We start from the raw sequence: 27778 nt of genomic DNA, 5'->3' as shown, positions 1-27778 counted from the left end.
CCGGTTTCGGCCCCGAGCTCCGCAGACCGATGGATTTCCTCCCGGGAGCGCGGGCCGCCCAAGGCCCCAGGTGCTGCCGACCGGGGTGGGGCCGCAGGGAGGAGGCTCCGGAGAGCGGTCGCCCCGGGACCGCCCCGCCCCGCCCCGCCCCGCCCCCGGCGCTCAGCGGAAGCCCCAGTGCGGCAGGCAGCCCCGCGGACCCCGGCGGCCCGAGCGTGAGTTTTCCAATCCCGGCGCGTCCGTGGGGTGAGGGTGGGGGTGGGGGTGGGGGTGGGGGTGGGGGTCGAGCACCTGGCGACACTGGTGCGCCCCGAGGTGTCAGACGCGTGCTCGGGAACGTTCCCGGAATCGGGGTGTTTGTCTCTTCTTGAGAGAGATGTCCAGGTTTTTGTTTCTTTTCATTTCGCCAGTTTGGCGCTGTTTGCTATTTGTCTGAAAACCCTTTTCTGTCGCCTCCTTGAACTTCGTGAATCAGGAATTTGACAAAGATGTGTGCGTGTGTCTGCGCGCGCACTCCTGTTTATAGAAAGTTGGGAGTCAGTGTTCCAAGAACATGTTACTCATCTCCTGGGTTTTTTGCTTGTTTTTCCTGTAAAACTAGGGAGACCCAGATTAGCCAAAGACTTCCCTTGTCATCTCAGATAGTTAGCAGGTCTTGGCCCCAGGCTTCCTGACCTCTCGCCTGTTCCTTCTGCTTTCCTAAATCCTAAGGCTGGGATCATTCACCCACAAGCTCCATGCTCCAGCTGGGGTTGGCTCATTTTTGTGAATTCACTTTCCTGGGGGCAATATTAAGAAAGAGGTGTTAGATCGGAAGGGAAGTTAAAGAGAAAAAAAAACGGGAGTTGGAATTTTCCAGGAAGTACAAGGCATGCTCTGGCATACCAAGCCTACTAGAGATTTTGTGGAGAATGTAGCAGGAAAAAAGTCTAGAAAACAATGGCGAGTGCAGACCCTGGAGGCCTTCAAATCCAGAGTAAGGCGCTCAGCTTTTACCTTATGGGGGGTGGATGAAGTTTGAAGGAAGAGAAGTGAGTAGGATGTCTTGAGGAAGATTGGAGATGAGAATGCATCCTGGCGACTAAAGCCAGATTGTTTTCCTCAAGGGATGAATGTAAACTGAAGGTGCAGATGTTTGAGAGCTTAGGTGAAAGAAAGTGGACAAAATGAGGTGGCTGACCGGGTGTGCAAACAGGAGAGAGGAAGGAAGGAGGCGATTGTAGCCAACACTTCAGTATCTGTTTGGGTTGAGATTCTTCCCCAAAGAAAAGCCTGGTAGAAGGACGTGAGTGTGGGCAGTTGTTCTAATGGGAACTGCGCCCAGAAACCAGAGTGAGGAAGTGGAGAGGACTAGACAGGAATGAGGGAAAGTCCCTGGTCCCTGAAGGAAGGGCATGTTGCCGAGCTGTTTACCACTGTGGGCAACTGGAGCTCAGTTCCTCCAAGGACCCTCTGAGGAGCTCTAGGATGCACCTCAGGACAGCCGTGTGGCGTTTAGCCCTGTCACCTCCACTGGGTGAAACTTATCCAGGCATCAGTTCACAGCCACCTGGGCTGCCCCTCTGCACCTGCGGAGGTAAGAAGGCGTCCAGGGCTCGGAAAGTCCTCCACAGCAGCCACTAAAGTCAGAGGTGGGCCAAGGGGGAGTGGCACAGGCACCCAGAGCATCTACTGCCTGGCCCTTGTCACTTGGGGAAGCTAGAAAGAGCAGCAAAGGGACAGGCACTTGCATTTTCTTAGTGATCACTGTGTACCCAGCCCAGGGCAGGGTGCTTTTACATGCATTCTCTTAATCTTGAAAAACAATCGTCCAAGGGATATATTGGTCTCTTTTTATAAATGGGGAAACTGTGGCTTAAGGAATTTATCCAAGAGGAGCTGCTTTGAAACAGTGAGCTTCCTTTTAGGCACACCAAATTTTAGAAGACCCCGGGAAACCACAGAATGCTACTCAGGTAGAGGTGGGAAACTCCCCAGTTAGGCAGATGTGATAAACTGGGAGGCATTGCCAGCTCATTTAGTCAAAGCTGTCAGAACAAATGCTGTTTTTGAAAGGTCACCTGACCTTTTTGTCCAAAGAAATAAAATACTAAGTCAACTCCGCCACGGCAGCTCTCACCTTGATCTACCCAGCCCTGCAGACCCCGGCCTCCCTCACCCCTCCCAGGTCCTGCTCCTCCTGCTCCGTTCTCCCAGGCACCCTGGCGCTTCTCTCTGTTGGAGCGCTCTTCTCCCGTAGCGTTTCAGGGCTCAACTTCAATGTCCAGTTTCAGCTTCAATGTCGCTTTCTCAAAGAGGCCTTTTCTGTCACCCCGTCTAAAGTAATTTTCCAGTGACTCCATAGCACATCACTTTGTTTTCTTTTTATCATAACAATTATTAATTGCTGTATTTTGCTTATCTTTTTATCTTCCTATTTATTTATTGTCCTTCCCTTTCTAAAATATTAGATTCCTATAACCGAGGACCTTGTCTGTTCTGTTCCTTGCTGTACCCCCAGTGCTTGGCACACAGTGGGCCCAATAAGTGGTTTTTGTCTGAATGCATTTAGCTGTTTGTGTTTTCACTCATTGCTTCATCTGTTGTGACCAAGCTGTTCTTTGCTTTCCTCTACAGCAGGTGATTGAACCATGGCGACAACTCCCGCTACTGCTTTCGAGGCCCTCATGAATGGAGTGACAAGCTGGGATGTCCCCAAAGACCCCATCCCCAGTGAACTCCTTCTTATTGGAGAGGCTGCCTTCCCAGTGATGGTGAATGACAAGGGCCAGGTCCTCATTGCTGCCTCCTCCTATGGCCAAGGCCGCCTGGTGGTTGTGTCCCATGAGGGCTACCTACTGGATGCCGGCTTGGCCCCATTTCTTCTCAATGCAGTGGGCTGGCTCTGTCCCTCCCCTGGGGCTACCGTTGGAGTGCACCCATCCTTGGCATCACTAGTAAACATCCTGCAGGCCTCTGGGGTTGAGGCACAGAGTCAGCCAGAACTGGGAGATGCCCTGGGGGTTTACTGCATCAGTGCCTACAATGACAGCATGACTCCAGAGCTGATCCAGTTTGTGAAACGTGGAGGGGGCTTGCTCATTGGGGGCCAGGCCTGGTATTGGGCCAGTCAGCACGGCCGTGACAAGGTGTTGTCCAGGTTCCCCGGGAACCAGGTGACCAGCGTGGCTGGAGTGTACTTCACCGACACCTATGGGGACAGAGGCCGGTTCAAGGTCTCTAAGAAGGTGCCCAAGATCCCACTCCACATCAGGTGAGTGGTGTTTCCCTACCAGGAATCTGACCCATGTCACCAATACATTTGATCCCCCCTTCAGTGAGCTGCTATTTTAATACACATGATTTTCCACTCCCTTTTGGAACCAGCGCAAATCAAAAATAAGATAATTAAAATGCACCGAGGCCCAAGAGGGGCTGGGTCCTCAGAGTACAAATAAGGTACCCAGACCAAAAAGCTTGACTCCTCTTTTCTCCTCTACGCCATACTTAGTGGATCAGCCAAGCCTGTTGGGTCCAGAATCTAACCTCCAGCTCTACTGCTGTCAGCCTAGTCTGAACCATCGGCATCTCTCATTTCTCATGTCAGTAGCCCCCTGATTCGTCTCTTGCCTCCTACAGTCTGTTCTTCGCCATAAGTCAAAGAATTTCTTTTGAAATAGAAGTACCTCATGTCAATCCTCTGTAGAGAATCCAAAATGCCTTCTCATCTCACGATGAATTAGATTTAAAGCTCCACCCATGGATTACCAGTCACTTATATTCCAGTGGAGAACTGGGCAGTTATGGAAACAAATAGGCACATCCTCTAGCAAATATTGATAGGGCTGTAAGGAAGGTAAAGCAGGATGAGCTGATAGATTGATGGGAGGGATGGAGGACATTTTATTTAGGACCATCAGGGAAAGCTTATCAATCAGGCCTAGTCAGGATGAGTTGGTGTTTCAAATAGAAGGGGTTTAATATACAGAATTGACTAAACAGGCAGTGCAAGGGCTGAAAACCCACACAGGACACAGCACGGTAACTGAGGGGTTAGCAACAGCAGGATGGACAGAAGGAGGTGGTGGTGTTACTGGAGCCCAGGTGCTGCAGCTGTCTGGTGGAAGCTGGTGCCATGCTAGGCCTGTCCAGCAGGAGTTGGGACCAGATGGAGGGGCTGTCTGGTGGGACCTGGAGTCTCAGAGAAGACACAGTGATTGCCAGAGACATAGCTTGAAGAGAGAAAGACACATATCGGCTCCTCCTTCCTTCTTGCCTTCAGTCTTGTACCTCTGCCTGCCATGAGCCGAGCCCACCAGAAGCCAGGGGGCCAGGGAGCCTGGGAAATACACAGAGTGTGACAGACAAGAGGAGGGAGTAGATGTTTGTACAAACAAACAAATGGCCTTCTCTGGTCAGGTGTCATTTGGAAAGAGAGCTGAAAGAGAGGGGATGAGCCAGCTGGACATCTGTGGAAAGAGGATTCCAGGCAGACCAAGGAGGAAGGGTGAACGCCTGAAGCAGAAGCCCGCTTGGTCCTTTCCAGGAACGTCAGTGATGCCCATGTGGTTGGAGCTGAGTGGATGAGGGCTGGGGTGGTAGGAGGTGAGGTCCTTTAAGAGCTGGTTGTCCGTGGGTGGAGCTTATTTGTAGTGGAGAGCAGGAGTTTAATTTTGGATATTTGGGGTTTGAGATAACTTGTTAAATCAGTGACTAGTTGTGTCTGGCCACACGTAACAAGCCTTACTATGGTGGCTTGACCATGTAGGAGTTTCCTTTTCTCGTGTAACCTAAGTCCAGGTGGGTAGTCAGGCCTGTGGCAGTGACTCCCTGATGTCCCAGGTTCATTCATTCATTCTCTGTCCTTATCTCGCTCTTTGTCTCTCTACCACCTCACCCCACCTCCCCCCCCATCGTGGCGTGTCACTTTTATCTTTATAGTTACAAGATTGCCACTACTACTTCAAGCACTGTAATTACACCTAGGCCAGAATAAGCTAGAATGGATAACACCTGCTGAATATGTCCCTTTTAACTCAGAAAATAATATATTTTCTGGAAGCCCTGATCATTAGATTTCCTAGTATATTTCGGTGGCCATAACTAGCTCACCTGGTCAACTTGAGCTGCCAGAGGGTCTGAGAGGCTGACTAGTTTTCATGGCAGTGGCGTCTCGGCGGAAATCAAGAGTCTGCTACAAGGAAGGGTATACCCATGTTAAGTGAGCCCTGAGCCCCAAGCCCTGGCGCGCTTGGACTTCCTTCCCTCTGAGCAGGGTTGGGAGGTGACGGGTTCCTCAGAGACATCACCGTGGATCTCATTCACTCTAGCTTGTCTTTGATTCTAATTCTCAGGACAAACAGGTTAAGTCCCATCAGCCTAATTCCTCTTAATTGTTTGAAAGGACTCCTGTCAGCAAACTAAACCTGTTTTTCTTCCTCTGCACCTACATTTTTCACCTCTGTCACTGAATCTGAGGTATATTTTGTGTTTGTTTTAACTTTTTTTTTTTTTGAGGAAGATTAGCCCTGAGCTAACTGCTGCCAATCCTCCTCTTTTTTGTTTTTTTTTTTTTTTTGCTGAGGAAGACTGGCCCTGAGCTAACATCCATGCCCATCTTCCTCTACTTTATATGTGGGATGCCTACCACAGCATGGCCTTTGCCAAGCCGTACCATGTCCACACCCAGGATCTGAACTGGAGAACCCTGGGCTTCTGAGAAGTGGAATGTGTGCACTTAACTGCTGCGCCACTGGGCCGGCCCCTGTTTTAACTTTTAATTATAGAAAACTCCAAACATACACAAAAGTAGAGAGAATAGTACAGTGAGCCCCCATGCAGCCATTACCCAACCTCATTCACAGCCAGCCCATAGTCAGTCTAATTTCATCTGTAGACCCACCCCTGCATCGCCCCAGGTTATTTTGAAGCAAATCACAGACATCATATCATTCCATCTGTAAGTATTTCAATATGTGTCTCTAAAGATATAAACTCCTTTGAAAACGTAACTGCAAGACACTATTATCACACCTAAAATAATTAGTAATTCCTTAATGTCATCATTCATTTACATGATTGTCTTATTTTTCTTCAAAGTTTGTTGGAATTTGTATTTATTAAAGCCCAAATATTTTGATTGCTTGATATGACTGTTATGTCTCATATAATATGTGAGTTTCCTTTCCAACTCTTTCTATCTCTTGCTGGTTTTTTGTGGAAGAAAACAGGTACTTTGTCCTGAACAGTTACCTTCAGTCTGAATTTTGCTGATTGCATCCCTGTGGTATCATTGAATATATTCCTTTGTTCCCTATATTTCTTGTAAATTGGAAGTTGGGTCTAGATTCTGTGACAGGGATTGGCAAACTGTGGCCTGTGCACCAACCCCCTGTTTTTGTAAATAAAGTTTTATTGGAACAAAAATGTGCACATATTGTCTGTGGCTACTTCTGAGCTTCAATGGTAGAGTTGAGTAGTTTCTGCAGAGAACATGTGGCCCACAGGCCTACGATGCTTATCATCTGGCCTGCTAAGAAAGAATTTCCCACCCCCTGATTTAGAGGCTGGATCAGATTCATGTTTGCATTTTTTGCCTCCTTTATAGGTGGTAGTGTGTACTTCCACAGGATAGAACATAACGTTTCCTTTTCTCTGACTGTGATGTTAGCCGTCATTAATAATCTTTGCCTACCCCTAGATCCATTCATTCATTCATGGTTATAAAATGGTGGATTTAAGATTCTAGCATTCCTTTTATTTATTATTTGGAATACTTCTTTATATAAAGCAAACTTCCCCTCATCAACTATTTGCTTACCCTGTAGTATAGTTTATATCAGGAAGGCAGGAGAAATTCTTGATTTTCCCTCTCCCTACTCCTTTTTTAACCAGTTTTCAAAATATTCAGTTGGATCCCTGGTATCTTCCAAAGGTCACCATAGTGTTTTAAAATTTTTTTTTAGTATCATTATGAACTCATGGATTGAGACACTCACATAATAAATGTGTCTCATTTATTATGTTTATCAATGCTAAAATCATCTTATGTTTGGTTATCATGAGCCTATTCAAGTTGAATCCTGAATCTTTTTGACCCAACCTTAATAGGCTTCCTTGTTTTTTGGTATAACAAGGAGTTTCAGTCTCATGTTACACATTTCCTGCCCCAGACCCAGGACCAACCATTTCCCCAAGGAGCCCTTATTTCTTTTAGTGGGAAATGGTATTTAGAAACCACAATCTGGGTGTTAGGGGTGCTCATACAGGGTTGATCATTGTTTTTAGGTCTGTTGAGTGGGCAGAGCTAAGAAGCAGGTATCTTTAAAGATAAATACCTTAAGAGTTCATGCTGATACTTCAAATTCAAATTCCAGACTACAAGGTTTTATTTAATTTCAACAATCTTACATCTGTGTCTCTTTTTTTCCTATGATGAAAAATCCTAGTTCTGTAAGAAAGCAACATAATAACTCATTTGCTTTATCCTGCAATACACACATAACCGTTGTAAAATAACAGTACTACTACCAGCACAGTTAAAGATTAATTTCTGTTCTTTTTGTCATAAGGACATGTTTTTTGTCATTATGACATGTTTTATTAGATATGTAAAGTCAAATTGTCATCCTTTAAGGTCACTTAGAATAGTTCTTCTCTTTGTGGTTATACCATTAAGTGCATACACCTGTAGATTCATTTGGTTGTTTTACTTTTGCTGTGTGGAATTGCTTTTGTAAATTAATTTTATTTTATAATTATGTAAAGTAGTTATGTGGATCCAAAGTAAAATCTTAAGAAGCCTATGTTCTATCCCTGTCCCCTTCATACAATTTCCTTCCTCTATCCCTTTTTTAAAAATTTATTTTTACTCCATTTTTTGTTTATATATAAACACACACACACTAGTGTCCTTCTCTTTCTTGGATAAGGCAGTAGTATACTATACATATTTTTCTCCACCTTACTTTTTCTACCTAACGTTATTTCCTAGATACGGCTCCGTAATAGTGTGTAGATTATGCACTATATATTCTATTATACTACAGTGTATAGATGCACTAAAGTTTATTCAGTTAGTTCTTTACTGACAGACATTTGAGGTTCTAGTATTTTTTTATTTTTCTAATAGTCTTACTATTACATATACACTGCAGTGAATACCTTTGTGCATATGTCTTCATGTTTTTTGCCATATCACTGGACATGGAATTGCTGAGACAAAGGAGAAATGCAAATGTAATTTTGCTGATGATCACCAAATTCCGCAGAATTGGGCTCCCCAGGAAGCCAACTCAGACACAGAGATTGTTGTGCAGGACGTTCTTAGGGAGTGTTCTCTGGATTAGCACCTGTGGGCAAGGGAAGGAAGAAGGACTGGACAGAAGGAGAACCTGGGCTGTGAGGCACACATTTAGTAGCAAATATTTTAAATAGTATTTTCACTGAGTAAAACACTGGGAGAACTGTAAGTGTCTATAAATGGAACACTGCTTAAATTATTATGGTATGTCCTCCAGCTATAGAGTGAATACTTATGCAGCCATTAAAATCATGTGTTCAAAGACTACTTAAAGGAATAAGAAAATATTCATGGTATAATAGACAAAATTAAGATAGAAAACTGTATTCCAATGATGCCAAATCTGTTAAAACATGTATGCATGTATACGTGGAATATAAAACACTGGAAGAAAGTAAAGTATTTATATGTGTCTCTAGTGATAGTTTGATATATAGGATTACATATACACTGGGTTACATATCCATATACATATATATAGGATTACATATACACTGGGTTACATATCCATATACATATATATAGGATTACATATACACTGGGTTACATATCCATATACATATATATAGGATTACATATACACTGGGTTACATATCCATATACATATATATAGGATTACATATACACTGGGTTACATATCCATATACATATATATAGGATTACGTATACATATACATTTCATCTTTAAGCATTTCTGTAATTTCCAAATTGTCTATGATTATAACCTGAAAAAAAATGTTTTACATTACTTCTCTACCTTTTTATAAACCCTTAAACAATAGAAAAATGCTCCTCAAATCACATTAAGATGTCTTTCTTTGATTTCACGTCGCTTATATTGTTTTATTAATTCAGCTACAAAAAGGATAAAGAAAGAAATTTCCTTGACATATCGATTTTCTTTCACTCTTTCTAGTACATGTCTATATATCCATTCTTTCATTCGTCTAAAATTTATTGGGTGCCTGTTAAGTTCTAGAAACTATTTTGGTATTGAGATTACAGTGGTGTTTAACTTAAGTCTATGATCGTGTGACTGAAAGAAGTGTTGTGAATGTCCAGGTAATGTATGAAAATAATTTTTCCACGTTACCAGTTTTTCTGATTTATAAAAATTTTCCTGAAATAGTAATATGACATTAAAGTTATTTGAATATTTTTAATTTCTCATAATGCCCCCAAAATCTTTACCTTTACATGTCTTTCTTCATTAAACATTATTTTTGCTAGTTGTGCTTACCTACTGCTATTTTGTATTTACTTAAAAACATTTTTCTGTTTTTAAACATAATCTTCTTTATGAGAATTTTTGGTACAATAGATGTTCCATAATTTGACTATTTTCTTTTGTTGAGTCATTAGGTATTTTCTAGTTTGGGTATTTTGAGAAGCAGGCATAACTGATAGGTAAGCTATTCACATCTTTAAAGTATTTCAGAAATCTCACTTAGTCCAAAGACTACAAGGTGTAACATTGGGTTTCTTGTCTTACAAAATATTAAGATAATTGGAAATCTAGTTATTAAAAAAAATTAAATAACACTGGCAGCTCAATGGCAAAGTTTAAGACTCGGTTTTCAAATTTCTCTTCTTATTCTGGATCTTCCCTTGGCTCTTGAAAAGCCAGTTCATTCTCCACGTTCAGTTTCAGCTCCAACACCCTCCTCAGAGGAGTCTTCCCCAGTGACCCTGTTGAAACTGGGACTAACCTTCCAGTTTCTCTTTTCCACATTCCTTCATTTATTCCCTAAACATCAGTGATCACCATCTGTAAATACCTCACCTGTGTACTTACTACTGCCGGTCTAGCCAACCAGAATATGAAGCCAATGAATGCATTGATCTTACCTGTCAGGTTTGCTGCTTTCTTCTTAGTGCCTGGTGTGCAAAACATAGTAGACAGCAACAAGTATTTGTAGACTATATAAATTAATCAGTAAATATGTGAATGGATACACATCCAAAACTATATCAAGAGAAAGGGCGGCCTAGTATACTAGTGTTAACCCTACAGACAACTTCATATTATGGAATACGTTGCCCAGGGAGCTGAGTCTCAGACGCTTCAGCCTCAGCTGAAAACTGAGCAGGAGCTGACTGACTCCATCAACTCTAAAGTCTATGAGGCCTTTATATTGAGCCCAGGTCACTAGCTCAGATTTTTGCCTTCCTCCTGGGGACATCCCCTTTGAGGTTTTCAGTGAACTTTCTTCCCTACAAATCTTGGCCAAAGGCTCCTGGCCTTCCCAAGCAGGTTCGCTAACTTCAAATTCCTGTTGAAGGCTCTGGAGCTCAAGGGAATTGCTCTGCTGGCCAAGGGAAGGGACAATCTAAAGTCCTACAAAAGATCCTCTCATACGTGCTGTCCTCAAGGGCGAGAACTGACTGCACACCTGTGTCTATATGCCTGAGGAGGACACTGCAGTCACTTTCTAGGCAAAAGCAGATCCAAGCCACTTGCTGCTTTTATACGAAGATACAGAAGAGTCTGGGGAAAACATTAATCTAAGATCAGCAGCTCATTACCCTTACACACAGTGTAGCCTAGGAGGTCTAGAACCTATTAGGAGCTGCTCATATGAAAGTACTGTAATACATACTAGTAGCTTAGGTTCATGTATCTCTTGAAGATTGTGTTGTCTCATCAGTCCTCACCACAGTCCTGTAGGCAAGGTCTTTGTCTGAGGTCTTTGTCCCAGCTTATAAGTGGCACTGTTCTGTTTTCATATTCAAAATCCATAAACATAGAGAGTTTCCAGGTAAAGATCGCGTGAAATGAGGCTAGATCCCAGAATTGCCTTCTGTGCTAAATCAGACCCCATGAATGAAAAATAGTAAGTAAACAGCTGACTGTGGAGGTTCCGATGCCGATACTGTCCATGCTGAGCACCGGCCTGTGGGAGAGACAGGGGACTGATGTGTGGAGCATCACCTGACACTCCCCAACCCCAGACGCACAACTGAAAGACAAGAGTTGAAACCACAATTCCAAGAATTACCATTAATGCCTTCCCATGTTGTGGAATAATGAACAACTGGGCAAGTAGACATTTAAGGAAAACAACTCTCAAGTGTAAAAGCGTGAGCGCTGCTTCAGGATTTGGTGGAGGCAGGAAGAGACACCAGAGTTTGCCATCTTGCAAGCGTGATGGGTTGGATCCCTCAAGTGCGTTCCATGCCTGGTTGGGTGCAGTAGGCCTGGCTTTAAGTCCCCTAAGAGTGGAGGGACCAGCCCCAGCAAGGACAGTAGTAGGCCCCAGCTGATCTTTGCCCTTCAGGAAGTGCTACGAACCTCAGGCAATAAGAAAGTGGAAAGAAGCAATATACAGACCTCAGTATAATTTAAGAAGGTGGATGGATGTGGTGTACAAACAAACTGGTCCTGGGTAACTTAGAAAGAATATCAAGGAGAATTCACCCACACTGTATCAGAACGTGCAAAAGATCTGCCCATGCCAATTGTGAAAAAAATCTATATATTATCTACATAAAAATGCTATAATAAATTTAAAAGGGAAATATAAGACAGACAGAAATTTAGTATGGTAAGACAACAGAATCAATCACATGTGGGAAAAAAGTGACCCGGTGAACAGAAGCAGATTCCCTGAGAATGCTTCCAGCTATGAAGAAACTTTCTAAAAATGCACGTTAAATAAAATGAGACACAGAATGAGATAGCGACAGAGTGAAGAAAACAAATTAAAAACTAAACAGCTCAGGTAAAATAAGTCAGTTAGGCACCACAAAGAATAGAATAGACAAGGCCAGTGCATGGTGAAATGACAGTGGCTCACTTCACACGGAACTTTCCGGCCATTGCCATCATTGCTGTGACAGTTTTTTAAGCCGCGTTTAGAAAGCTATTGCCTGTATCACCTGTCTGCTTAGGTGTGATTTGGTGTGTTAAAAAACACCACCACCTCTCCCGGCCTTTTGTTCTCAGTGGCTTCTCCTGCACTTTCAGCTCTGAAGGCACACGTGCTTTTCCTTTTCCATAATGCAGTATTATTCGCATCTTGACATCTATTTAAAGGTTCTTTTGCACGAAAGATACCTGTTGATTGCTGTATACCCAGCTGTGGGCTTCATCCGAAGACTCAGTAATTGAATGAGAAATTCCTGGTGTGTGGACAACAACACTGGCTTTAGAGACTATCCAGCCTGGATTTGCTTCCTGTCCCTGCCAGTTATTAGCTAAGAAACGAGGGGCGAATTGCCTAACCCATCTAAGCCTCTCTATCACCCAAGGGAGGATAGTAACTTTCAGATTTATTATAATGATTAAAAGATAATCCGTATATGTAAATACCCAGCATATATTAAACCTCATTAAATAATAGCTGCTTTCATTATATTGTTGTAAATAGATATTATACAAGACTTAAATATTGGTAGATGGATATCTCAGATTATTAATATTACCCTTATAATATTGTCAAACCGTCTATTGAGAATTACTTGGCATCCCATCTACTAGGATTGCTCGTCTGTCTTCCCTCCCCGCCCTCCTTCCTTCCTTTTTCTTTTGAGAAACATTTCATCTTTTTATAAAAGTATAGCAAAAGGAATTCAAGCTTATTATGAAAAAGATACAAACAATACAGGAATATATAAAGGGGAATGGCAGATTGTCTTTCATCCCACACCACCCTCCCCAGTCTCACGCCTCTGGACTAAGGTAGCCACTCTTAAAAGTTTGATGTGGATCATCTCAGTTGCTTATCTGTGCCTGTGTGTGCATTCTGAAAACTGGGTTTTTTTTTTTAACGTATCATGTTTGAGAACGTCTAGGTTTTTCTGTAATATTTATACAACAAATTGACAGAGTACAGCATTCTAGGCTCTCACTTTCTTGTCCTCAGAATCTAGGAGCTATTGAACCATTGTCTTTTCGTTCTAATCAAGCTTATTAGTCATTCTGCTCAAATCGTCTCTATCCTTTTTTTTTCACTTGGTGTAATCAATCCACTGGATGCTGAGAAATCCATTACCATCTCCACATGCAATTATAAATTCATCAAATAGTTTTCTTTGTAGTAGTTTTTGCTTTTGGTACTTTGTTTTTAGGACCATAAAAATGAATGAAAATTATATCTTTGGTAAAGTGTAACTTTTACCCATAGAAAATATTTGTCTTTGTTTATAATTCTTTCCTCTCTGAAATCAGTTGCATCTCATTTTACTAATCACACTTCTGTGTTCTTTTTGTTGTGTTTTCCACTTATAGCTTTGCTGATTTCTTCATTTTAATCCTTCTGTGTCATTTAGTTTCAAGTGTGTCTTTTACAAGCAGCTTATACCTGCAAGTTGTTAATCCAATCTAAGAGCCTGTGTCTTTTCATATAAAAATTTAACCCATTCACATCTAGTGATAATTCAAATATATTTCTTATTCTTGCCTTCTTGGTTCCATATTTTCTATTTTTATACCTTATTTGTGGTTTTCTTGGATTTTTTTCTTGCTTACTTGTTAAGTTTCCTTTATTCTTTAAATTTTCCAAATGCATTTGTAGATTATACATTTTATTTCTGTTTTTCCGGAAATTACCTCAACATTTTAAATTTAATTTTTAATTATCTGAGAAGTACATTTATACATTCTCCTTATTTAAAAAAAAAAAAAAGCCAATGAGGCAAAAGCCCGTTTGAACATCTCTTTTGGTACCAGCCCCTTTTCTCCATCCCACAATCCAAACGCTCTTATTTAACCAATCTCCTGTTGTTTGACATTTAGAGTATCTACAAATTGGTAAAAAAAAAAAAAAAAATTTGAAATGCAAAACCTTTTCTGAATTTGTTTTGATAAATATGTTTTAAATCCTGTTTCTATGTCTGGTTTTGTGTTTTTTATTTTTTTTGTTTTTTGGGGAGGTTTGTTTACTTTGCAAAAGTTGGCTTACATAGGGCACAGTATTTTGGAATCTGATTTAAAGATTTTTTCCATTGAACATTTTCCAATATTAACTAGTAATTATTTTAATTACCATATAGTATGCTATCTACGGCTAACCATAACTTTATTACATTTTCACCATTTCTAAATAAAAAGTAGTAAATAACGCTCATCATGTGTGAGAATTTTAGAAAAGAAAAGTGTGTTTGTATGAAATCTTCAAGTGTAGTGTTAAACAGTTTGCCTATAATGTGCTCCTAGATGAGAGCTGGCACGTGGAGAGTGCTAGTTGATGTTTTTTACAGCCTTCCTTTGCAGAAAATTAGCTCTGAAAAATTTATCTGGCTACTTTCTCTAGGAATAAGAGACTATTTTTTCTAACTTAATTCATTTATATATTTAATTATTTAAAAAGACATGAAATTTAAGCCAAAATATCCAACACTCAGTTGACTAACATGGGAAGAATACCTGGAAGTGTTCATTTAGTGAATGTGGATTTTAAGATGTGCAAATAAGGCCACCACCTCAGTCTCTGGTATTTCATCAAAACTATGACAACATCGATTATAAGAAGCACCATTGTTTTATGTGCCACTCAGAGCAAACACTGCCACTTAAATGATGATATGCCGTCAGTTGTTAAAAGCTGAAAAAGTCTGCATTAGACTCCATCAAGTTGGTGTATTACATACTAAAATCTCAAATGCTGTTAGTAAGAATGACGAGATCGGCGTGAACTGTGTAATCTCTGTGCTCACACACGGATTTCTCTGTTCAGTGAGCTCCTTTCAGTGGTTCATTAACTGACTGTAGCCCTTTGTTCCTCCTGTCACTTTCCAGGTGTGAAGAGGAGCTCAGGCAGGACCAGCAGCAGCTCCTGGAAGGGATCTCCGAGCTGGACATCCAGACGGGGGGCATCCCCTCGCAGCTGCTGGTGCACGGGGCCCTGGCCTTCCCTTTGGGCTTAGATGCCTCACTTGGCTGCTTCCTGGCAGCTGCCCGCTATGGCCAAGGCCGGGTGGTTGTGGCTGCCCATGAGGGCATGCTCTGTGCTCCCAAGATGGGGCCCTTTCTGCTCAATGCTGTGCGCTGGCTGGCCAGAGGCCAGACAGGCAAAGTTGGGGTGAACACGAGGTTAAAAAACCTGTGTGCCCTTCTGTCGGAGCATGGCCTGAAATGCAGTCTGGAGCCCCATCTGACTGGTGACTTGTGTGTCTACTGCTGTGTGGCTTACAGTGACAAGGAGGCCAAGCAGCTGCAGGAGTTTGTGGCCGAGGGTGGGGGCTTGCTGATCGGGGGCCAGGCCTGGTGGTGGGCCTCCCAGAACCCAGGCCGCTCCGCTCTGGCTGGCTTCCCTGGGAACGTCATCCTCAACTGCTTTGGACTCAGCATCCTCGCTCTTACCCTTCACCCGGGCTGTTTCCCTGTCCCAACCCCCGAGACACGGAGCTACCATTTCCGCAAGGCACTGTCTGAATTCCAGGCTGTATTGAACCAGGGGGATAGGACCTTGGAAAAGAGCTGGCTGGCAAAAGTGGGAGTAGATGGTGCAGCCTTCCTGCAGATTCCTGCAGAGGGGGTCCCTGCGTACATATCTTTGCACCGACTCCTGAGGAAGATGCTGTGTCTGTCAGGCCTCCCTGCTGTGAGCCCGGAAAACCCAGTTGCAGGTGATTCCTGTGAGGCTGCAGTGCTCTGCCTGGCCACGGAGCTGGCGCACTCTGGGACTGACTGCTCCCAGTTGGTGCAGGGGCTTGGAACCTGGACCTGCAGTTCTAGTCTGACCCCCTCTGAACACCCCATCACTGTGGAGATCTGTGCAAGCAACCCAGGTAAAGAGCGAGGAGAGAGTGCCCAGGGCATTGGAACCTGGGGGAAGCGAGCTCCAAGGGACACTGCAGGCACTGAAGCTCAGCCAGGCCAGCTCCATTCTCCATCAGGCACCTCCAGGAAGATGGGGCTTGAGGTTCTGCTTATGGTTTAGAAGGGATGAGTGCAAGAAGCATGGATGACGAGCCAGCCCGGTGGCGCAGCGGTTAAGTGCCCCGTTCCGCGTCTCAGCGGCCCGGGGTTTGTCGGTTCAAATCCCAGATGCCGACATGGCACCGCTTGGCAAAAGCCATGCTGTGGTAGGTGTCCCACATATAGTAGAGGAAGATGGGCATGGATGTTAGCTCAGGGCCAGTCTTCCTCAGCAAAAAGAGGAGGATTGGCAGTAGTTAGCTCAGGGCTAATCTTCCTCAAAAAAAAGCATGGATGAGTTGAGGTGTGCAGGGGAGGGGCTGTCCCTCTGGGAGGGGCTGCGAGGCTCCTGGTGGAGTGGAGTCAGGTGGGGGAAGAACTTAGCCCTTCCTCTGGCTTTTCTCAGGCAACAAGGATTCCTGGGTGAGTACTGGGCTCTACCTCATAAATGGACACAATGCAGAAGTCTCACTGTCTGAAGCTGCGGCCTCTGCTGGCCTGAAGGTAAGGCCAGAACCCCCACTGCCAACATCCCAAGACCATAGGGCTGCTTCTTCCTCATCCAGCTCATGCATGGCAGTGCTACCACGAGTACAGGGAGGGATCGCTGTGCACATTTCACAGATGTCATGGATAAGCGGCTAAATTTCAGGGATCCTAAGCCAGGGATCGAAGGTCCCAGAGCTCCTAATATCAGATCCAGTACTCAAACCTGAGCCTTCAGATTTCCACGCGTGGTGATGTTTACTTCCCGACAGGGATGTGGAGAGATACCACATGTGAGGAGAGGAGTGCCTAGTACACATTCAGACCCTCACCCCTGTCCCCAGTAGCACACAGCCTTTCTGGGTTTTTCCTCTTCCCCTTGACACCTGAAGGTGTACTTGATCCAATCACCCAATTCTCAATTCTGAGAGTCACTCCTGATCACAGTTAGGGTCTCTCTCGTGTCAACCTCCTTTCTGGAGCCTGCTTAAATGAAGCCTAAGAAAAGCAAGCCCAGGACTCCAGACGAAACATCCTTCTGACCTGATGGGAGCCCTGGGCAAAGGGGGAAGAGAGGATCAGTCTCTCCCCATCAGGCCAGATCCCGCTGCCTCTGCGTGGGCCTCCTGTCTGTGCACAAAGAGTAGACCAGCATCCTCTCTGGCTGCTTCCCAGCGTCAGAATCACCGCATGGCTTAGTCCCTGGTAGAAGAGCCCAGGGTTCTGCCTGGTACAGAGGCACCATAGGGCCCTAGTCAGTATCAGCCTCAGGGTCATGCCTGGTATGTCTGACGGTGATCCATTGTGGAGCTGTGTAAATCCCTGGAAAAGTGAGTCTACGTACTTTTCAATCCGTATGACTTGCGGTGCTAAAATTTCATAGGTTTCCTTGCATAGCTCATAGAAGGGGGAAGCTGGAGTTTTCCTAATACCCTCCATCCACACAGCACCACACACAACCCCACACACACACCTCAGGGACCCAGTTCCTCTGACACATGGTGGAATCACCTCACAGGTACAGATCGGCTGCCACACCGATGACTTGACCATGGCCAGCAAGCTGTCTCGAGCTCCTGTGGTGACTCACCAGTACTGTATGGACAAGCCCATACGGTCGGTATCCTGCCTCTGGGGTGGCCTTCTCTACATCATTGTGCCCAAGGGCAGTAAACTGGGCCCCATGTCTGTCACCATCAAGGGGGCTATACCTGCCCCATATTACAAGCTAGGTAAGTGGCCGGAGCGCTGAGGGACGAGGGAGAGCTGGGAATGCCGTGGTAGTTGTGGGCTGGTTGGCAAGGAGGGAGGTAACAGTGGAAGCAGGAGATATGGAGCACCCTGTGTCCATGGAGCCTTCAGGGCAGAAGAGACGGAAGGGTCTGGAGGCCTGTCCTTCACATCATAGCATGAAGACCCACATGATAATGGCTCATTGTTTCAGTGTCCTCCTCCTGGAGTTCAAGTTGTATTTTTCAGTTCAAGAGTTGTTGGGAAGTGGGTGACTGGACTTTGATGTTTATTCCCAGGTAAGACATCTCTGGAGGAGTGGAGAAGCTGTATCCGGGAGAGCTCAGCTCCCTGGGGAGAGCTGGCAACAGACAACATCATCTTGACGGTGCCCACTGCAAACCTCCGGGCCCTGGAGGACCCGCAGCCCGTCCTCCGGCTCTGGGATGAGATGATGCAGGCTATAGCCAGGCTGGCGGCCCAGCCTTTCCCTTTCCACTGTCCCGAGAGGATTGTTGCTGACGTGCAGATCTCAGCTGGTGAGTGCTCCAAGGGAAGGCTCCTAGTCATGGACACCATTTATTTATGATTTTGCCTTTTTTTAAATGTCCAATATGTATAAGGCATGATTTCACCAGTAAGGGAAAAAAGATATAAAAGATATGGGCCTGGATGGGGATGCAAAGATGTTTACATGTGAAAAGGTAAGTCATTTACATCTACAGGTGAGATTTCACAGGATGGTAGAGAAATCTCAGAAAAGTTGGGCTAGGAGTTCACAGATGGCAATGAGCATTGTTTCAAGAAGAGGTTAAAATAGAAATGTTTCCTTTGAACCTAAGTCAGAGTTGGCAATGAAAAGAGGGAGTACAGAGGTTTATGTTAAGTATTGAGTGGTTTGGAGGAAGGATGGACATCTAAAGAAAAATAAGGGTCTGACACGGAGAAAATTCCTCAGGATCTTAGTTTTCTTATCTTCAAAAAAGGACTGGATTATCGCTGTTCAAGAGCATAAATCTAGACAACAGTGGTTTACATAGGAGAACAAGGAATGACACCATCTTAGCCTCAAGGATCTCAAACCCAGGAACAGGACGTAATGTCACAGACTCGCAAGCAAGGGAAACTCACACACAAAAAAGGAATCATTGAATTATAGTGAGAATGACCACATAAAATGTATTTATGTTCTTCAGGACCAGAGTGAGGAGATGGCGTAACTCCAGGGTGAGAGCTTGGAAGGGGGCTAGGGACTGTGAGTTTCTGACCCAATGGAGGAAAGCCATCTACTTTCTAGTCAACATAGAGATTCTGGAATTATTGGGGGCAACCAGGATGGTGAGGAAAAGTTCACAGGGTGGGGAATGAAGGGAGATGGGTTTGGGTGGACCCTCCCCCACGCCTCATCTCTTCCCTCTGCTTTCCAGGCTGGATGCACTCAGGGTACCCCATCATGTGCCACCTGGAGTCAGTGCAGGAGCTCATCAGTGAGACAGGCATGAGAAGCAGAGGTCTGTGGGGCCCCATCCACGAGCTGGGCCACAACCAGCAGCAGCATGGTTGGGAGTTCCCTCCACACACCACTGAGGCCACTTGCAACCTCTGGTCAGTCTATGTTCATGAGATGGTCCTGGGCATCCCCAGGGCTCAGGCCCACCCTGCTCTGAATCCTGCTAAACGAGAGAAGAGGATCACAACACACCTGGGAAAGGGAGCCCCCCTGCATAATTGGAATGTGTGGACAGCTCTGGAAACATATCTACAGGTACTGAGTAGGAATTCAGGGCGATGGGGGCCCCAGACCTCTCTTGTCATGTAGCATTCTGGATCCCAGGAGCTCTCCAGCTCCTTCACTGCCCCCACCAGCCTGGGCCCACCCCTTCCCTGGACATGGGAAGCTGGGCTGCGTAGTGGTACTTCTCAGGTTATACATCTCTAAGATGAAGATGTGACACATGTGCCACTCGCCTCCTCTGATTTTGTGGTGATAAGTGAGAGGAAATGAAAAGTACTATGAAAAAAAATAACAGAGAGAAATATAGGCTGTTGGTGTATTGGTCAAGAACAGCAGACACTCCTGAGGTTGATCACAGCTCTTCCTCTCACTCGTTTTGTCCTTGGTCCCCTAATCCGGGCTCCAGGAATGGTCACTGTTTTGTTTTGTTTTTCCTCACCTGCTTGTCATGGGCCAAGTGAGTGTTCCGCCCCTTTGTACTAACAGTGACATGTCTACCACAACTGCATTATAAGAAGGCATCGTAGGTGATAAGTCCATTAATGAGCTTCTCAGACTTCCATCATCCCCTTGAACCCAAAGTGTTTTTAGAACGAATAAATGAATAACTGAGAACCAAATGGGAAACCGCCAAAGCCCTGAAGCACGTCTGCTTCCTGGGAAATAAGCACAATCCGGGTTCCCTCCCCAATCCTGCTCTGAATGTTAATGTTTTCTGCTGTCAAAGCTGTTCTCCTTATCCGGTATCCTGTGACGTCCACCACAACCCTGTAGGCGGGAGTGGTATGGCCCCCTTTTCACAGAGGCATGAAAGTTAAAGAGTTAAGCAGCCTGTCAATATCACACATTTAAATGTTGGACCCAGAAGCTAAAATCAGGAGTTAATGACAGGCCCCTGGCTTTTGCACTTCCATACCCTCTCTTTGGTTTTATTGTCTTTCGTTCATTTTCTAAAGAGTGAATGTGAGACAACCCCAGTTGATGAGATAACTTTGCGTTACATCAGTTCTGTATTCTTATACAGTCAGCCTGAGGGGCTACAGGGAAACAGAGCTTAAGTGGTGGGTTGCCACCAAAGTGTAAGTTAACGCCTTAATTCTGCCCTACCCACCTCCCCACTTACCCACTCCCCACGGAGCCTTGAATACCATTTTGTAAAAGCTATGGAGACACCCCTCATCTTGAGTCTGAGACTTGGTCTCAGGACAGGCAGACACCTGCTTGTACTACCTGACGAGGTCTGCTCTCCATCATTCCTCCCGCTGTTGCCTAAAGTCCTCACTCTTCTTCTCTTGTCTGTTCCAAAAGCCTCCTCAGTTGTTCCAGCACCTTGCCTCAACCCTCCATGATCCTTCTTCCACACCTAATATTCCATGGTTAAATCTCTCACAATGTTCTCTTTTACATGCAGGATACAATCAAACCTGCTCAGCAGGATGTAGAAGGTCCCTCATCCTCAGACTTTCACTAACATTTTCATTGTCTTCCAATTTCCTCACCTCCATAATTTTCCTCCAGTGTGCCAAGCTGCTTCCTGCTGTGAAGACATCTTGCTCTTTCAGCTTCTGTGCCTCCCCATGTGTCCTTCCTGCAGCTGAAACTTGCTTGAACATCATGTCTGTTATCTGTGAAGCTACCTATCAAAATTCAGCTCTATTGTCCTCTTCTCCCAACATCAGCTCAAAATGCAAGATGTAAGCATTTCTCATCTCAGTAAGGATCAAACGTGTCTGATGCCCAGGAAAACTCTTAGGATCTGGGGATACATTTTTTTAAAATAAAGATAAAAATAGCTATCATTTATTGACTATTTGCCTCTTTTCAGACCTGAGGTTCCTCATGAAGTCCCCTACTAGATTCAGGGGGTGGCCAAGGCCTGGAATGAGCCAATGGGGTTGTATATATGTGCAGGGGTTGGGTGGGGAGATAGCGGCAAATAAGCGGAGTGAAGCTACTGAATGATTAAGGGGAAGAAATCACTGTAGATGAAATATGCTTATGAACATGCGTGTTACAGTTACTTTCATGAACTGGATGCCTCATTCTGCCCTTTCTTTCTCTTCCCAGCTCCAGGAGGCGTTTGGGTGGGAGCCCTTCACCCAGCTCTTTGCTGAGTATCAGACCCTCTCTGGCATCCCCAATGACAAGACGAGCAAGATGAATCTATGGGTGAAGAAGTTCTCTGAAAAGGTGCAGAAGAATCTGGCTCCATTCTTTGAGGCCTGGGGCTGGCCTGTCCAGAAGGAAGTGGCTGGTAGCCTGGCCTGTCTGCCTCAGTGGCAGGAAAACCCTATACGGGCATATGTCCATACTAAGGAGTAGAAAATGAGCAGCAAGGGGCGGGGGTGGAGAGAGGAATGACCACTCGCCAACTCCACCACCGTGTTTCTGGCCTAGTATGCCTTGAGCTGAACCCTCCCTCCTAACCTGTCTTCAGGAAGGCAGTCAAGGTCATAAGACAAAATGAAACCAACTTTCTCAGGGAAATGCCCTTGTACTTCTTTGTATTGTTTCTGTGCCTTTGCTATTGTGCTCACCAAGAGGCTTGCTCACCATCCTAGTCCTCTAGTGGAGGATTTTTCATGTTGGTGTCGTGAGGTCCTGCAGGCTCTTGGCTTCTATTGATGACCAGTAGTTCTAAATACCGTGGATTACCATTATCATCTAAAATCAGTCCCTCACCCCTGCTGGCCCTGAGCAAGGCTCTTAATTTCTTCTGCTTTGAGAGCTTTTCTAATAGCAAGAGAGACAGGCTGGTATAATGGAGAGAGCCCTGAACCCGCTTTGGTTCTATGGGAAAATCACGTAACCTCTCTTTGTGTCTGTATTCTTACCCATGATATTGGGGTAGAAAATCTATTGTTTGGTGATGGTGAACATGTCGTGCACCAGACGTGCATACACATGGAAGGGTCGTCTTTAGATTTTGCCTGTCTCATAGTGGCCTCTCTGTCCAGTTTAGTGTGGACAACCTGAAAATTGAATCTCACTTCGGAGTTGACTACCTTCAGGTTTGTGTTCAGTCCTTGTGTAAGAGTATTTAATGAATATCAGTGTTGCTCCCATTCATGGTATCAGTGATAGTTGTGGGGCTCCTGGCCAATCGTATATCCTTTCTCCCACCTCTGGAAGGATTGTTGGGTTTAACCTAACCTAAGGAATGGTGTCAACTCAAAAGAGATAGTATAAACTCAGACTGGATGTTACAAAACTAATGGGGTTTGGTTTTCTTGGTTAGTTCCATCTTCTAGTACTTTTGTTTCAACCAAAGGTAAAAGTCACTTGAGCAACCCTTACCAAGTCCATAAACTTCTTTGTTCTTAGCACAGACAGCGATGGACTCCTCTGGTTGCCATGGAGACAAGGCACTGTCAGTTCTCGACAGCAGCTGTTCTGAGAGGTCCACAGACATGATGGGCTTCACTCTGGGACAGGATTACTGGATGCAGCAGATCAAAATAGGCCACAGTCAGTTAATTAACCTACCATCCAGCATCCCCTGAGCTTTCTCATAATCTCATTCCAAACCCCCTCAACTCTTTGTAGAGGCAGAGTTCTAATTGGAGAGTCGTCTCTGGGATTAATGGGGTGTACACCTAGTCATTTTTCTCCAGCTTGCTTTTAAACCATATTTTTGTTGTTTTGAATATCATCCCATGAGCTTTGTTGAGAGCCGAGTGGCTTCTCAGAGGAGAACTGACCCAGGGAATGTCTTTTTCTGAATCCCATCAGCACATCCTCCCCTCAACTCTAGGATAATTTCCTTTTATTTCACTGGTGTCCTTTGCCAGGTGCTTTTCACATAAACTGTGCGCAATGGGTATTTGTTGATTGAGAGAACAGTGATGATACCTAGCACATAGCAAGCGGTCAATATGTCCCAGGCATTGTGTGAGGTATTTTCTGTGCATTATCTCATAGAATCTTCACAACAGACCTCTGAGGTAGGGGCTATTATCATCCTCATTCCATAGTTGAGGAAACGAACATGTTAGGGATATTTAACTTCTGAAGTCAAAAAACTAATAAGAGGAAGCATCACGGGGTGACGGAAGCCCATAGCAATGAAAAACTTGTGGAGCTTATCCTCTCTGAATGATGTACAATTTAGAAAGAAATTCACCTAGAAAATGGGGATTCAGCAAAGTTCTGATTCAGCCCATGTTCACTATTGAATTTTTATTAAATATCAAATTTAACCTCCAAAAATGTATGGTACCTGATTTCCTGGTTGTCACAGAATGTGATTAGCCTCCCTCGAGGCAGAGAAAGGATTTGACCCCAGGAGATTCAACTCCAGACCTGCTGTCCTTACCATGATGTTAGGGAGGGGTAACTGGAGGGATACTGCTGGGTGTAGTAGGTTATCATAGAGTCAAAGACAGAGACCTGACTCTTCCCACCCTCTCTACAGGGGGAGCCGGAGCCCATCTCTCGAGGAGAAACTGTGGCTCTGCCGCTTGTTTCTGGGTTCACGGTTAATTGTAACTGGGACACTCAAAGTATTCTATATTCCAGAGAACATTTGCTCCCAATGATCTCAATGCTGGTCTGGTGCATCATCAATAAATGCTATCTGCCGGGAACTTTTATGTGTTTTTATTTATGGTCACGACCGTCCTGCAGGATAAGTACTGTTAACTATCTCCGTTTTGCAGAGAAGGAAGCAGAGATACAGAGGTAGCAAGTAGTGAAGCCACATTTCCAACCTTGGAGGTTGGACTCTGGAGCCCACACTCTCTGCCAGCACACCCGACTCTACGGTTACTGGGTCTGCCACAGCCTGCAGCTCTGCTTGCCTGAAACTTTGTGTCTGGCTACTGAGTCACAAAATGACCGGATCCAAACTGCTGAAAACCAAGCAGGTTATTTCTAGTTAGTCACAGCAGAATTACTTAATGAGAAGAGTCATTCCTCCAAGCACACATCCTTCAAACCCAAGCCCCTGGCCTGCCTAGTCTGGAGGTTTTCAAGATCCCATGCTTCAAGATAACAGCTGGGTGGAGTCCTAGAAGCTTGTCCTAAACATGGGGTTTATATCCAAGAGTCCTTTGCTCATTCTTAAGGACACCCTGACTTCCATCCTCATGTGTGAGAGCACTGGACAAGGGCCCACATACATTCTTACAGGTTACTAGATCCAGTTTCTGAAATACCCAAATTCCTAGAAAATTGGATAAATTTGAAAGGAATGGAATCACCCTCAGATACTTTAGAGAAGCAGTAATGGCTACTTGAGAGTTTTAAAGAAGATAAAAAGGAACTTCCCTCTAACTCCTCCCCTGAGAACAATATAGCCACTGACTTATTAGAAGAATGGGCAATTAATTTCAAACAAATTAAAGCATTAGTGTTTGATCACACAAAATGGAACTATGAAACCTCCTACTTCTGGCAAATATTGCTAAAATGAAATAACAAGCCCTGCTAAAGGGAATTATGGTAGTTTCTATCTTGAATGAACCTTACACACTAGATTTTGTGGTCACCTATGTTACTCTTTGTCTCCCTCCTGTGGCCACTTTGGAAACCTTACAGCTCCCGGCCATCAACTGTAACCCTGAAATTGTTCCCGTTGTGGCAAACTCAGTTCCTGCCCTAGTTTTAGTTTAAAAGAGAGATCTGTGTGACTCTTCCCAAAAAGCAGCTGATTGGTCAATATGTGCTTCACTTTTACTATCTCCCAAATCAATTTGCTTTTACTGGAATAGAAACAAATCCATCTGTTTAGCTCACAGTATTGGTAAGATAGATTTAGATTCTTAGTATACAACAGATTTATTGCCTTTGTCAATTACGCATATGAAGTTTTATTAACGCCTCTTAGTAAATTTGTGACTTTTATAAAATAGATGATTGTTACAACAAGCCCAAGAGCCTTCCCAAGGCTTTTGGCCATAGAGATATCTTAACCACAGAGAAATATCCTCCCAAAGTAAACACTACCTTCCTCTCACTTAAACCCCGTTGTCTAAGAAAGAAGTCTAGAGGTTAGTAGCTTTTTAACAACTGAAGTAGCCCATTCAATCTTTGGGCAGGCTTCTCCAGCCTAATCATTTGGGACATGCATAAATTAGTGACCTCCCACTGGGGAAAAGGAGTAAGGAGGTATCCAGAGGCTCTTCAGGTCACAGCACAGGCTGCCTTTCCATTTGGCTCATAGCACACAGAGAAGGAAAGTCTGCCACTTGGTACTTCTGAGCTCTGGTTAAATAAAAAAAAATCTACAAACATAAGGACATCAAGTGCTACAAACTCTTCTCAAAAATTGAGTCACAACAGGCTCTCCAGCCACAAGATGGTTACAGCTAATAAGAGTTCTGCCAAAAAAATGTAAGAAGTATATTAGGAAATAAAACTCAACTTATCAGGGATTTCATCCATACCCGGGTCAATAATCACCTCACCAAATGGGAGCCATGATCAGGGAATTCTGACTGTTCCTCTTAAGACCCGAGTCTCTGACCTCAAGGGTTTTTACTTCATTTGAATCTCTGTTCTGAAACTTCTGGTCAAGGACCTCGGCCCTGCTTTAGGGCTATAAGATGAAGGCCTTCATTGAAGTTGGCAGCACTAACAGCAGCATCTATATTGGGCCCAAAGATGTTGAAAGGCTGAGGAATCAAATACGTGCACAGAGAATTCCATATCACATCCAATGATATGGGACCTGGGATCAAGCCCTAGAATGTGGGACATCTGGTGTGCTGGACCCAAACTAATATAGAGCAAATCAATCTGAAAACAACTGGCCAAATATAGAGATAAAGTAAAAATGTAGTCTCATATATTGGTACCAACCAAATATATGCGTGTGCATGTGTGTGTGTGCGCGTGTGTGTGTATGCATGCCTATGTAGTATGAGAGATTCTGAACAGAATGAGGCAGTCCTTCATTAGAGTTGATGTTCTTTTGGGAGCTCTAGCTACTTCTTCAGCGGCGGGAAATTGGTTTCTGAATGTGGTTAGGTGGTTGCCCTTAGAAGGATCAAAACCAATGAAGCCCTTCAATTATATCCAAATCCTTTGTTCAGCTGGAAAAGGACAAAGAAAAACAGACAGTGTTTAGGGAGGTTCTATCCTGTTTTTCTTTGCCTTTAGTTGAAGCAAGACTCCTTGGTGTAGGCAGTTCTGAGTTGAAAGCAGTAAGTGATTCAAATTAACTTTACTGGGAAATTACAATTTTCTATCAAAAATATTCCAACCTCTTAGGGCCCCTCCAGAAATAATGAGATCTTGAGGTAGGAGTTGGGCATTAGGACATAGTCTTAAGCCTTTTAAAGATCAAATTCAAAGGAAAAATGGAAATTTGTTTGAATCTGCACTAGGGCCCGACAATTGAAGGAAGAAGCAGTAAGATACAACTCAGAAGCAGGCAGAATTTTGACCTGTACTTGCCATAATCCATTTGTTATAATGAGACTTTAAAACTTGAAAAGAAAATGTATTTTTTAGGAACATTGTCATGGTTCCTATATAAGTTATAATGTGTTCTAGTAACTAAACGTGGGCTTTTTGAAGTCAGAACGTAAAACCCAACCATATTCTTGTTATTATGCAATACATCACAGTCACAAAAAGTGTACATAAAACATAAGTACAATTTAAATATTAATTGTAAAGTAAACCATTAGACTACCACAAGGTTAAGGAATAGAATATTGCAATAATTGAAAACCCCCAAATGGCCCTCCAAGATCCTAGCCCTTCTCTTACCTCCGGGTGGACGTTGACCTGACTTTTCAACCTGATCATTCCTTCACTTTCCTTTATGGTTTTACTATCCTGTGTACACAACCTGAAACAACATAGTTTAGTTTTAACTGACTTTGAACTTTATATAAATGCAATAAAATCCGATTTTATGTAATCTTTTATGACTTCCTTCCTTTGTGCAATATTATGTTTGTGAAATTCATCTGTGTTGATGCAGCTAGCTATAGTTCATTTTTATTTCTGCCTAACGTTCCAGCGTATCAATATGCTATACTCCATTCATCTATTTTGCTGTTGATAGATATTCGATTGTTTCATTCAGGGCCTATTTGCTGCTATGAACATCCTTATACCTGTCTCCTGCTGCACATGTGCAAGGGTGTCTCTGGGATACCCTAGGAGCGGAAGCGCTATGTCATGGAGTGTGCACAGCTTCAACTTTACCAGGTAAATACTAGCTGTAGACAAA

General features: G+C 44.0%; 1 protein-coding gene across 4 annotated transcripts; it reads left to right on the top strand.

Moving 5' to 3' along the window:
• Positions 1-73: 73 nt before the first annotated feature.
• On the top strand, positions 74-27778 carry TCAF2 (TRPM8 channel associated factor 2). Of its 4 annotated transcripts, none has more exons than XM_070515195.1 (9): positions 74-215; positions 2617-3253; positions 15021-16012; positions 16549-16646; positions 17647-17860; positions 18158-18397; positions 19286-19623; positions 21661-21783; positions 27632-27778. In XM_070515195.1, the coding sequence occupies exons 2-9, from the start codon at positions 2631-2633 to the stop codon at positions 27758-27760; spliced, it is 2757 nt and encodes a 918-aa protein (XP_070371296.1). In that variant the 5' UTR covers positions 74-215; positions 2617-2630; the 3' UTR covers positions 27761-27778. The 4 variants fall into 4 exon arrangements, with proteins under 4 accessions (XP_070371296.1, XP_044623420.2, XP_070371277.1 ...); XM_044767485.2 differs by lacking the exon at positions 27632-27778 and adding an exon at positions 22918-24177; XM_070515176.1 differs by lacking the exon at positions 27632-27778 and having other exon boundaries at positions 21661-22077.

This window comes from Equus asinus, chromosome 1 (assembly GCF_041296235.1).
Source record: "Equus asinus isolate D_3611 breed Donkey chromosome 1, EquAss-T2T_v2, whole genome shotgun sequence".
In the NCBI taxonomy this organism is placed as follows: Eukaryota; Metazoa; Chordata; class Mammalia; order Perissodactyla; family Equidae; genus Equus; species Equus asinus.
The sequence above is the reverse complement of the archived record's forward strand: the minus strand, read 5'-3'. Positions and strand labels throughout refer to the sequence as shown.

Coding starts and splice junctions, on each gene's coding strand:
- TCAF2 (XM_070515176.1), top strand. CDS start 2,631: ATGGCGACAACTCCCGCTACTGCTTTCGAGGCCCTCATGAATGGAGTG. Junction 18,398..19,285: donor TGACGTGCAGATCTCAGCTG/GTGAGTGCTCCA, acceptor TCTGCTTTCCAG/GCTGGATGCACTCAGGGTAC. Junction 19,624..21,660: donor CTCTGGAAACATATCTACAG/GTACTGAGTAGG, acceptor TTCTCTTCCCAG/CTCCAGGAGGCGTTTGGGTG.